The sequence below is a fragment of the Anticarsia gemmatalis genome, chromosome 1 (genome assembly GCF_050436995.1).
Source record: "Anticarsia gemmatalis isolate Benzon Research Colony breed Stoneville strain chromosome 1, ilAntGemm2 primary, whole genome shotgun sequence".
NCBI lineage: Eukaryota > Metazoa > Arthropoda > Insecta > Lepidoptera > Erebidae > Anticarsia > Anticarsia gemmatalis.
In genome coordinates, this window is record NC_134745.1 from 617,222 (window position 1) to 629,707 (window position 12,486).

Genomic DNA, 12,486 nt, shown 5'->3' on the forward strand with positions numbered 1-12,486 from the left:
ACATACTGTTGGGGTGTAATTGTTTATTTTTCACAAAACAGTACATTCATATAAAACAGGGGGTGTAAAGAATTGTACACAACAATATGTAAAACAAAGGAATAAACTTATAAATATGTTTACTTCATAACTAAGGAATTTTATGTAGCTACAGCAGTTTTGGTCTTGTTCTGTATTGGAAGGAACAGTTTGAATTCTGCTGGTAATTCATCTTCTGAATACAATCTATCTGAGAAGTAAACTCTTCTAATCCTACAGTTGGCATGTATTTGTACTCGGAGAGTTTCTACATAATTAGTTCCATAGGCTCTTCTGGTGAAGTCGGCTAAGTTGAACTGAATTTGATTCCACCCCTCATCAAGTCTCATAGGCATCGTACAAATGAAAGGCTTCACGCGGGTCGTTGACTGGTAATTACTCGCTCGAAACCTTCTCCGTACATTCTTATCGTCCAAAACCTGAAAAATAAACAGTTGAGGTTAGAATCATCAAAGTTTTTCTAACCTAAAACTAATAGTTTCAACTTCCGTAAAAGTAGTTCAATCAATAAGTATGGTAGAATACATTATACTCACTTGAACTTCAAAGGTGAAATACTTTTTGAGATTTTTTATTATCATAACCAGGAAGGGTAACTTGATGCCAAGGGTCTTCTTTGGATCGGCGGGACATGTAATATACGTGGTGCTGACATTAGTGCCAACTATTTCTAGCACTAAGCTTTGAATATCATTGTCCGTGATCCTCTTTATGTGCCCATTTCGAACCTTCTTGTCCCAAATTTGCAAGGGCTTACTCCCTATGCTGTAAAGAATTGACAGGAAGCCGGATTGAAAGGTGTTCTTGAACATGTCGCTCAAGTTCGTCCGCAGCACTCAATGTGTTCTTACATTTAACAAGAGGCTAACAAACAAACGTTTGATCAATAAATAACCCACATTCGTGGATGCATTAAAACTTTGACAGAATGACAGTAAATACAAGAATTTTGAAAACGGCCATTGATTGGTCATGAGTTTGTTATCAACAGGATTACCATAGCAACGCTGTAATGAAACGTTCCATTACACGGCAATCTGTTTTTACCGGAAAACTTAAAAATATGACCGTGCTATAAAAATATCTTGAATATATTCATAAGAACTTTTCTCGTAAATAAAGAAATTAGTATTCTATTTTTAATTTTATACTAACACTTTTCTTTTTCTCGCTGATATAACATTTATTGGATTTTTAACATAGTTCCACTTATGGTGTAAGACGGAGTGCATTTCTGAAATTGACAACTATACAGATATTTAATCTGTGCTTGTCGCAGTAAAAAAATTCAAGCGGTGCATGTGCAGTGCTTCGTATTATTTCCACACAATTTATTCTATAATTGCGGCCGTGTGTTCAAACGTTGTATAGAAAATGTGCTAATATACTCTTTTTTGTGCTAATAAAAGTATAATGAACCTTTTTCTTTGTGTATCTGATATTTGATTTGAAAAAGTGATAAAGCAAAAATGACGGAAATGTCGTCGAAGAGGTAAGATTACTAATTCTTTGCAATGAGGTTGTTGTCCGTTCCTTACACCAAATTGTTATATTTATTGATTACCTGCTTGTATTGAGGGAATTATGTAACAGGTAAACCTGTGTCGCCTGAGTTGTCCCTAAAATCCTTTCTTGACTAGTTGAACATTGGTGGAAACTATTATTGTCAGTCAATTTACACGGCCTCTTCTATAATATAATTATAGCGTCTATAGCTCCATCAATAATTTAATAAATGTTTATCTGCAGTTGCACAAACAAATAAGTACATGAGACTTGTTTACTGCTGTGGTGATGACAACTGTCAATGTTTTAAATAGAGAATTGTTTCCATGTGTTGTTATTTTTAAACCAAAGACAAATTCTGTAGGAATGTGACAGAGGAATATTTAAACTTCCTAATATGGCATTTCTGAAGCTTATCTTTTGTCTCATGATCTACTTATTATGCTTAAATGTTACTTGTAACAAATTTTATTTACCTGAGTCCTGTACTGGATAGACTTTTTATGGACAGTAATTATTATTTATTGTTTCATAACTGGTAGATGGTACAATATACTTTGAAATAGTATAAACTCATTACTGGATGCTCACATGCTTTTGTTGTAGCCTGTTTTATTAAAGAGAGGCTCAGTGGCATTTTAATTATAAACTATTCTAGCATTCTGAGTTACCTACACTCATTTACCATGCCCTAAAAGTAATTTGGGTAGTAAGCAGTGAGATCAGTCACAAGGCTGATCTATTATTATAATAGAGTCTCATTATTATCTACATGGCTGGAGCGGGTATTGTCCTACTACAACTGTACTATCTGCACTTTGGTTGTCTATTCTAACTTGTTTGGCATAGCAATATGGGCATTGTTATGTCAAGCATGATGCTCCTAAGTAACTGACTCCGAGTAAAACACAGATGATTGTAGACTATTTTCATTATTATCAAATATTTGCATTCTAATAGGGAGTGAGAGTCTCCATTTACTTTCTTATATTTGCGTTTATCACTTAGTAGCACGAATCTTCGGGTGCCGCAAAATCGGATCGCCGAATCGGCACTACTTTTAGTAGCAAGAGTATCAACGCAAGACTGACGTATTAAATAAGTATTGTTTTACCCACGACTAAAAAAGGCAGGCAGTTGTTTATCGCATACATACACTTCCGGCGATAGTATGGGTCCCGTCGTACTATCAAGCTTCAAGTCGTACCTACGTGATTTCAAAGCCCTACATCACAACCTTTTTGCGCTAAACGGTAAAATCTATCGTTGAGGTATATCCCGTGTATTACATATTTTCCTAATTACGTCATATGATTTAAAAATAACATGTGTTATAGTAGTTAGTTTCCTTATTACTAAGTGAATTAGGACAATCACGCGATGTATACTATTTAGTCGCTAATCACGTAAGTTTACAATGCCTGCGGAATTTTTATAAGGATAACTGATGGTTAAAATAATTTGCCAATAGACCATATTGGTATCCTGAAACAAGTAACGGGAAATCTTTTTGCGCAAACCACGGCCGGTGGCTAGTACTGTATAAGCGTATATCCAGTGGGTGTATTACGGTATACGCACTCCTACATACCGACAACTGGTCGCAAGAAATCGACCTACAAAATCAAATGAACTACAGATACCGATAGCCGCACAGTGATATTTGAGCTCCTTTGAAACTTGAGTAAAAGGTGTCCTTATTGTCGTCCTGGTACGCCTCCAGCAGTTTTGGAGAAAAAACAAAAGAAACTCTTGCTTTTTTCTGCAATATCGGCTGTGATCTTCGTCATCAATTGACAAATGAGAACTCGTTATTTATGTACCTAGCCAGTATAAACTTAAGTATAAACTATAGCTACCAAGGCGCAGGATAAGTTACCTGTGTCTGCTCATGTAAATCGCATCGTATCAATATTATGTCTCGAATATCAAGTACATAAACGGCAGAAGTAAAACAGTTGGTTTATTTATTTCTTCCTCGGTCCCGGCCGGTTTTTCATTCGTAATTGAGTCGTAAGCGCCGGAATGCGTCCGCGCTATAAAAGGACACAATCGCAATGATTACTCCACTGTCATCGGTCTAATATGCAAAAAGATCTTTGGTGGACCGTCTTTTGTGTAGCTTTAAACGCGTCTTTTGTCAGTTAATGGTTGTTGAAATTCTTAACGTGGTGTATGTTGTGTATGTATATGCAATATTTGAATATACTTTTATCGTTCTCCTAAAGACACTTCGTTGAGAAATATAAACATCTTCGTCTTCCGTATTTACTTATTATGAAAATAGTATCATAAATAATCGAGCTATCCGCCAACTGCTATTAACGGATTTTAAATAGTTTAGCAAGCAAAAGTTGTTTATATCCTATCCGTAACCAGCCGCTAGCCGCTCCTCCTGCTTAAAATGCTCATTTCGAAACCATGGAAAAACATAAGGTGCAAAAACAATTAAGCGCAAACTTTGAAGACGAGCATTAAAATGCAACTGCACTTTGCAAGTTAAGCAGCTAAGTTCTGGATAATGAGTTACTTTCTCTGTTGGCGACCAGTTCTTTGCAATAACAATAAATATGGAGTTTTATACGGCCGTTTTGTGTTTCATATTTTTTATTTTGTCCCGATGAATGAGTCGAAAAGGCTCCGCTTCGATTTTGCGGAGAGGTCACTCAACCCGGTCGGATGCTTGGAGGATTATTCTATTCAGCCTTTTTCGATGAATAAAGGATTTATGTGCTACATTTTCTTTGCTTGCAAAATGGTAATCGGTTTAGCGACTGTATTAAGAACTACTATTTAGTCTTTATCTTCATACAGCTTTTTTCTTTTGTTTTGTGCAGTTTTCAAGCTAAAAACAGCAAATTACTCGCTCAATCCGCTCTTAGCAAAATGCTATACATAATAACTAAATACAGCCCTTTCCGTTTAAGATCATAAGTAAAAGTTACTTATGATCTTAGATAGATGTGTAGATTCAATAAAATGGTACGTACGTTTGTATAGTGTCAATATACTATCGTTATCGCTCTAACTCAATATTATAACTAGCTGCAATAATCAAACAATGGAGATAACGTCAAAAGCAAGCTCTAATTTGTCATTTGAATCTTGAAGTTTACACCCAAGCAGTGCGATATTCAAATCGAGACTCGAGAGCTAAATGAATTAAACCCAGGCAAACGAGCGTTAATTCGTGTAATGATATTATCCCCAGTTAAACTAGCTCGTTAGCAACTGAATGTTAAAATAAATTCTTTGATTTCCACTAAAAAGGAAAGGTCTAGTTGCAGACTGAAATTTGCTAATTTGCAGCCAATGGCTTTGAATTCCGTTTTGCTTCTTATTAAAGGGTTATCTTGTGAGAAATCGGTATAAGGCATGTACAATCAAATTGCTACTGAGTGCTACTGCTACTACTACTGGTAATTGTCTGGTTTAGTTCCTCGACTTGAGTAGTTCTAATCTGTTTGTTTGTATTGTCCTTATTCAACAGGCAAATATTAAGTCTATAAAAGATATTAATCGTACTCTCATATTTGGATATCGATTTATTAAATTGGTATAACAAAACCACTTTATATCATCTCGGGTAATGGTTTCTGCTGTATGAAGTAGATAAATATCGCAAGTTTACTTTTCATTCTTCCTTCTTTTCTTTTTCTTAGAAAACCTTACTACATTTTTATCCGACAGCGGCATAGAAAAGCCATTGTTCCCTCACAGTAGCATTTTTGCTTCTTTTTCAGAATAAGGCTGTAGAATTTCCGCGCGGGAAACCTGCGTATCATCGCTATTGTTCTCCGGTTTTTGTGCACGAACTATAATTTAGATTAAAAATGAACTCCGTTCCTCCTAATTTGAATAGTAGTGTTTTGTGGTTTCCCAAAGTTCGTTGAACTGCCTAATATGGAGTGATGGTAATTAATTATCTCTGGGCCCGATCTCACGAAGATTAAACGATTAATATTAAATTTTATGCTTTACGAATCAAAGTAAACACTAAACACAGACATGGTCAAAATATACATTTGCATTTCGTGGTAAATAAGCTCCGAATTTCGACTGATAAGGTTTTTTTGCAAGTTTAGCTACACAGTAGATTCCTTATTGATTTTAGCGGTACATACGATAAAAATATAAATGAAACTCAAAAGATGGGCTGAACAAGCTTCATACTTTTTATTGACGCAATGTCATTCAAGGAATTCTTATAAAAAATCGATATGAGTAATTAGCACGTTGCTTCGTTCAAGTCGTATTGCGCACAGGTATTTGGTATTCTGCATTATTTATGGTGTTGCGTATTGTTATCGATGATAGGCTGTATGCGGTGAGTCAGTGGCACGGTGGCTCGGACATCGTTGTCTTTGCCACCGTAGCCTACTTACGCGGCCATTGTATAGCTTGATTCAATTTAACGTGTTTCTAGGTTAAAGGTTGCCACTTTAATTCGATTATATCACTCTGCTTGGGTATTTTTGATTACTCATTCAATTATTTTTTTATAGAAAAGCAGCGGTAGTTTTGTTAGGTATCCTCCTAGACTGATTAAAATAAGCGTGTTGCATAGAGCAGGCTCGACTGCATTTTTAAGAAAACTACCGAACTGAGAATGCTTCTCAAACACAACACAAGTCACAAATTACCTTACAAACATTCAAATCACGGTCATAAGTTCACAACATTATGATCAGAAGTCAACAATTTTATCTAAATGCTCTATATCTGGAACTAGTTACACTAACGCACAAAACGAAGCTAACCAACTAAAAAGATCAGCCAAGCATAAACAATGACGTCGAAGGTCCTCTATTCGTTCTTAAATAAATATTTTCGGAAACGCTAAATAGGTACCCATCTACCAAAATTTTATTATTATGAAGCAGGTAGGCAAAACAATGGTTTACTCGTAATATTTTTAGGGCACGTGAATAAAATTCCACCAAATCACACAAGAGACCTTTATTCCTTTCTTATTATAGAACGGATCTAGTTTTCAATGTAAATAGAACGCAGTCCTAAATAGTTCGCTATTAAGTACCGTATCAAAATAAATCCGGAACGAAACTTATTAATAGAAAAAAAAATTGTAGGGTATTATAAAATAAAAAATGGCGACTGTGGCCACAAACTAGGAACTTAAACCACAATGACGTTGGTTTATACGAAAATTTCAGGAAAATTCAGACGAGAAACTGAATGCTAATTACTTACTCGGTATTATATTTATAAATCGTTATACCAACCTAGCTTTAAAGTATAATAAATTGTTCCTATTTTCCTTTCGAGTTATAAAGTGATTCCTCAACAACTGTTTCTCCTTATCAGCGCTCCCACAATTATAAAGCTTGTTATAGTAAATTTACCTTTATGAAGGGTACCATCGATTGAAAGTCGATTTTGTTACTGGACAAACGTCCATGTCAAATTACCATGTTACTGTGGCTAACGTCAATTTGCTCTACAATAAATAAATAAATATAATTGGACAACTCACACACGGCCATTTAATTCCACAATAAGCAGAGCTTGTACTATGGTCACCAAGTACCTGATAAACATACTTATATACTTATAAACTCATGTAGATAAATTAACATCCGTACAGTTAGAAAATTTTCGAGAAGCAAGTTTGACCGTTTAAGGCATAGTTTTAGCATTAACTTGCTCGGGTTTCTTAGAAGATTACTCATTTATCTGAACCTGAATGGCTTAAGACGATAAGTAAGTTAATGCGCATGTTGCATCCGTAAGCCGGATGTCAAATACAAGACATGTGTGGGCCATAAATTGCCCATACTATATCCAAGTAAAATCAAGAAAGCTTCATGAAACTACTCTAGAAACAATAATTTGGAAAGACTTTCAAAAGCAAGTGAACGCATACCAGAAGTCAGCACTCGAGTTGAGTCCATTGTATTGGCAAACCATTCATCAAATGCATTAAAACGTTTATTTTACTGGTGCTGGCGAAACTGGTTCACGTGCGAATAGTTTGCAAAACGAAATGCGTGGGGGTATATCGAAAAGCGGGATTATGAACCGCTTTATTTGTTCGCTTTCTGGGTCGTCGGTCTCGGCTGACCCGTCTCGCCTCAACGAGAAAGTGACTATTCGCTTTTTCATATGCTTGTCGATGCCATTTCAATGATCGGTTATTATTTATAGCCACCGACTTCCTTCGCAATCATTTAATAGCAGTTTTATTGGTTATAGGCAATTACATTAATAAAAACTCACGGCCGATAGACCATTACGGATAATTGAGCCTATATCGACAGACAGTCTGTCTTCGTCCAGTTCATTGTACGGGCAATGTCGCAGAAATATCATAAACGGAAACTGAAATGTGTCAAACAAACGGTATGCGGTGACATCTTGGCACAAATATAAATAAACACGTACGGACACTAATTAGAACATTGAAAACTTTACGTGCCACCTTCCGCAGATTCATCTTTCCGCGTTCGTTCAAAAGACGCTTCTGACATTCATGCTGGCATTCAGAGAGCCACACAATAAGGTCTTTTAAATAGTTTCACGGTCCAACTCGAGCGTCGCACATGTCAGGAAGTAGCAGATGAAATATCAAAAGAACAAACGAAAACACAAGAACTTAGTAAATATAAATCCCATCATGAGACAACGACGCGATGTGGGATTCTATTACCATAGTCCACAATGCATCGTGTTAAGGAGGAGGGAGAATGGGAATTGCTGTAATAATAATAGCAGAAGGCGCTTATTACAGTAATTCTGACTAATGAACGTTGACTGTATACCAATAAAAAGGTCACATGTCGATGTAACGAGCTGGATATGTGTATTATTTATAGACGGACCAACACGCGGTTTTATTTATCTAGAGCCGCCCACCCGGCCGAGTCGGTGCCCGCGACACACATCATCTCAAAAAACTTAATGTTGCCACGTGATTTATGTGTTTTCCTCATAGTTTATTAAATACCAAAACTAATTCAATGTTACTACGTTTTATTACCATTGTAATGAATCACTCCAAATGCATTTAAGGATAAACAAAGAACCACCCAATTTAATACAATTTTTTCGTCTGTCTGTTAACTCAATTCTAATAGGTTGCTAATGAAACGTTTGGTAGTAAATAAACAAACACTTCGTCGTTAAATGACCTTAATTTTTTGCTTACATATCAGATCTTTTGTTCGCGCGGCTAACTGTTTCGATGCCGGCTGAATTCCTGCAACATCCAGATTAGTGCATGGTGTCCTGGGTGACCGCTCGGTGCGAGATCACTTGAACTTGGAGCGCGCTTGTTGTGAACATCAAAAGCAGTCACGTAAAAGCTGTCGCGGAGGACAGACGCGCTGTCGCCGCCTCCTGCCCCCTTTTAGCCTGAAAGGATACGTGCGTTTATTTCGGGATCGACACTTCTTCCTTTTTGAATTATTGTGAACTTCGTTACGTAAATTGTGGGAAGTGCATCTGTTATTCCTCGGCTCGAGATTCGAAAGCTCAAGTTTAATATACTATTTATATTTTAGAGACTACTAAAGTTCGGGGTGTAAACGATCCGTTTCAAAAGATAACTTTATCTAGTGTACACCACATGGATCGTAACCCCATTTTATAGATAGAAACGTGGTGACTGTTTACATGATAAACAAAGTTCGTTGGTATTTGTGTATCGATGTTTTATATTGAAAGAGTGCTGTCTACGTCAGGATTCTGTGAATATTGTGTGTAATACTACGTATCTACACATTTTCCTGTTTCGCCGCCGCAATTAGCTACATCTAGGTGTATTTAATGAAACTGGAACAAGATTTGTTTACTGAAAGTGTTGGTAATGTTTGGGACATGGTGAAAATGGGAGCCCCTCATGGATAGTGAGGGCAGGCTGGTGTTTTGGAAGAGCGGTGTGTGGGAGGGGGGAGCCCCCACCCTCAGTTGTAACACCTGTAAGAAACGGCGCGCCGACAGAATGAGCGCCAATGAACGCCCCCAGGGGTGAGTTTGGAAGTTTTTTAGACTTTTCATGCGGAAAATAAAGTAAATAAAACACTGTTTTTGCTCCCTATTCAGCCTGTAGTAACTCGTAGACTCACGAGCTCCCTGATGCTAAATAAGTCTCAATATATTCTAAGAAAACGCTATTTCTGACTTAATGCATGCTACAGTGTTGCATTGCAGATGTACTGTAGGGCTATTTATTCGACGTGAAGATTCATAATGATTGATTTCTCTTCACCTTTGCGGTATTATTCCTAAATCACTATTGCAAGAGTTATACCTTGTATCGATTCTTAAAATTTCGGGTCTGGAAGTAAATCGATTAATAGTGAAGGTACAGTTTTTGTTCCTCAAATCTTTTACAGTCTGTTAAGCATTCACAGCAAAATCGGTGAAGCGATTATCATTATACGTTGTTGCTTATTCCAGGAAAATTTGCAATTTTGGTTGCTTAATTTACTGTTAAGTGTATTGTTTTAAATCTAGCCAATCAAAGTTACGCCCAGAAACAAATCCTAGTTATCTTATTAATATTATAAACACGATAGTGATAAAATATGAGATCAAAAGGGAGTGTGTGAGGATGGATGTTTATATCTATGGTTGTTTGTTTGTTGGTTTGTTACTTTACGTTTGTATTATAAATATTGAATTTTGTGAGGATGTTGCTTTCGCGTGAAAAAGTACACCTGCTGGATAAACTTTTATGAAATGAGGCACGCAGGTAGTTTATACCCTGGATAACACGTAGAATACTAACAATTCCGAGTCTTTCAATGCAGACGAAGTCACAGTCAGAAGCATCTCCACAAACAATAAATTGTCTAATAAAACAGCATACAAATAGGTGAGTCATTGATGAATGTTCGCAACAAATGGACAGCACCACACAGTCTACGAGACGTTGCTTGTTATTATTGGAATCAGAAAATAAACAAGCATACTACGTCCCTATACAATAACATTCCTGCAACCGACTCGGTCGCCAGATGCATTATATTTTAGCTGCAGTAAAATATACTAGGAATTTTCAGAATTTTACAACTGCTATAATATTTTTGGAGGTCAATTCTGCCATTTAGGAAAGAAAAACGAATGTCATTATTTAATGGTAGTAGCAATAAAGTCTATTATGGTGATCCGAATCCAAATTTGTTTTTGTATCTCGGAAAATGGAGTAGATGTAGCGACCTAGTAGGTCTATCTTTAAAATTGTGTCAATGATTTGAGGAACAATACGCTATTTTTTTACCGTTCAGTAGATTTTGTTATCAGCACTAAGTTTTTGTGCCCACATTTACAGGATTCGTTATACACCTACTTAGTCTTGGCCATTCTAGTGCCACTGACAAAGATTTAGGGGTTCTGTAGTACAGTGAAGGAAGATGCCCTGACCTGTTCTTCACGGTACTGCTGCTTATCGATTGGCTTTAAGCATTCAGGTCTGTTCCAGATAATCTCGACTAATCTAAATTAACGTTACTGAGGAAGGACTAAACAGGTCTACCAAACCTGTTAGCATCTCACTACTTTGTAATGGGACAATGTTTGCTCCTAGATATCAAAGGCTTAATATAAATCCAATCTTGAGTCTCTGCAATGTAAAGTTCCAAATCGCTAAGATTACTCTGTCAATTAAACCGCGTTCCTCTAAATACCTCGAGTGCCAGCACTCTGTACGCAAATAGACAGTTATTTTGAACCATTTGAACAAATCCACTGCATTGTGTACTTATTTTCGCCTTGTTGCTTAAGGGTAAAATAATATTTGCATGATTCACACGTTCCTGTATAGGTCGGAACACTCGGAACCTGTTTTCCTTGTCCGTAGTCGCTACAATTTTTAATATGGAAGCCATTGGACGTGTTCACTACGATATTTGTGTATTATTGTTAATGAAACAATGGAACAAAGAGTCGAATTATTGTTTTTATCTCCCTTTGTATGTGATGTACTTAGTTGTAATGGTCCCGTTTGTATGTTGCATCACAGATTGAATGGATCTACGTAACTTGTAATATGATTCAAAATAAAATTAAAATCAGGACGGTATTTTTTGGTTTACTAGCTGACCCGCGCACATTCTCTTGCGTCACATAAGAATTGGTCATACTTTTCCCCGTTTTTGTAACATTTTTCATTGCTCCTCCGCTCCTAATGATCGCAGTGTTATATAGCCTTCCTCAATAAGTACTAATAAGTAGGCTATCCAACAGTAAAATATTTTTTCACTTCGCACCAGTAGTTCTTGAGATTAGCGCGTTAAACCAAACAAACAAATTATATAGTTTTGTCGACTATTATTCGAATGTAATGCCATATTGAACAGATATTGTAGACACATGTGTTCATAATCATAAATAAAAACTATTTTCAGTGGCTTTGCCAAACCGAAAGTAGATTTTGTAATCTCCAAAATCATGTCAGTTAAATCTACATGATTGAGCGATTCAATTTCACATGGTCGATTAAGCAGCTATTACATCATTAATGTAGATAATCCGGTGACTAAGTTGATCGATGAATGATTAGGACTTACTGCAATCAGGATTTTATACGCTAAAATATACACCATGATTGATTTTCTTGAAGACTTCTTTACAAAAATACTGCAGAAACTGGAGTTTGTTGACAAAAAGCACTATGTTTTTCAACAGTGTCCTGACCTTACCCCTCACTAGGTTCCGCAAAGAAAACATGTTGTTTTCTTTTTCCATTTTTCTCAACCAATCTTCATAATTTTCTTAAGCTGGAAACGATTGTATCGGACGGAAAAATAGTCTTCTTAGATAAAATCCATCCGTTTTTTTTCGATCTTATTTTCCAGATTACATTTAGCTAATCCAGAAAATTGTTTCACAATTCACGGCTATAAGTATGTAGTTTATGCTTATTCCTCCAGAGGCCATTTCTCGTAAGAGGGTCCTTATTTATTGTTACAAGTAATACCG

The 12,486-nt window shown here is 36.4% G+C and overlaps 2 protein-coding genes across 5 annotated transcripts in view; one reads left to right on the forward strand and one right to left on the reverse strand.

Moving 5' to 3' along the window:
* Positions 1-6: 6 nt before the first annotated feature.
* Bug22 (cilia- and flagella-associated protein 20) lies at positions 7-1,838 on the reverse strand. 2 transcript variants are annotated; one of them, XM_076133856.1, is made up of 4 exons: positions 1,604-1,838; positions 1,195-1,273; positions 576-804; positions 7-458 (listed from the first exon to the last, which is right to left on the reverse strand). In XM_076133856.1, the coding sequence occupies exons 2-4, from the start codon at positions 1,269-1,271 to the stop codon at positions 141-143; spliced, it is 624 nt and encodes a 207-aa protein (XP_075989971.1). In that variant the 5' UTR covers positions 1,272-1,273; positions 1,604-1,838; the 3' UTR covers positions 7-140. The 2 variants fall into 2 exon arrangements, with proteins under 2 accessions (XP_075989971.1, XP_075990049.1); XM_076133934.1 differs by lacking the exons at positions 1,195-1,273; positions 1,604-1,838 and having other exon boundaries at positions 576-1,032.
* hpo (serine/threonine-protein kinase hippo) overlaps positions 1,327-12,486 on the forward strand; it is a 35,255-nt gene continuing 24,095 nt past the window's right edge. For 2 of the 3 annotated variants that reach the window (XM_076133563.1, XM_076133651.1), the window contains exon 1: positions 8,879-9,531. In XM_076133563.1, coding sequence (XP_075989678.1) covers positions 9,404-9,531 — 128 coding nt within the window. In that variant the 5' untranslated portion in view covers positions 8,879-9,403. Of the gene's footprint in view, positions 1,532-8,878; positions 9,532-12,486 lie in introns of those variants that run through there. The other variant, XM_076133729.1, reaches the window with a different exon arrangement.

Bases quoted from the DNA above. Each gene is read 5' to 3' on its own strand.
- Bug22 (XM_076133856.1), bottom strand. From the start codon at position 1,271: ATGCACTCCGTCTTACACCATAAGTGGAACTATGTTAAAAATCCAATA. The intron at 805-1,194 runs GTTAGTATAAAA...AATTCTTTACAG, and splicing joins TCAGCGAGAAAAAGAAAAGT to CATAGGGAGTAAGCCCTTGC. The intron at 459-575 runs GTGAGTATAATG...TTTATTTTTCAG, and splicing joins ATTTCACCTTTGAAGTTCAA to GTTTTGGACGATAAGAATGT.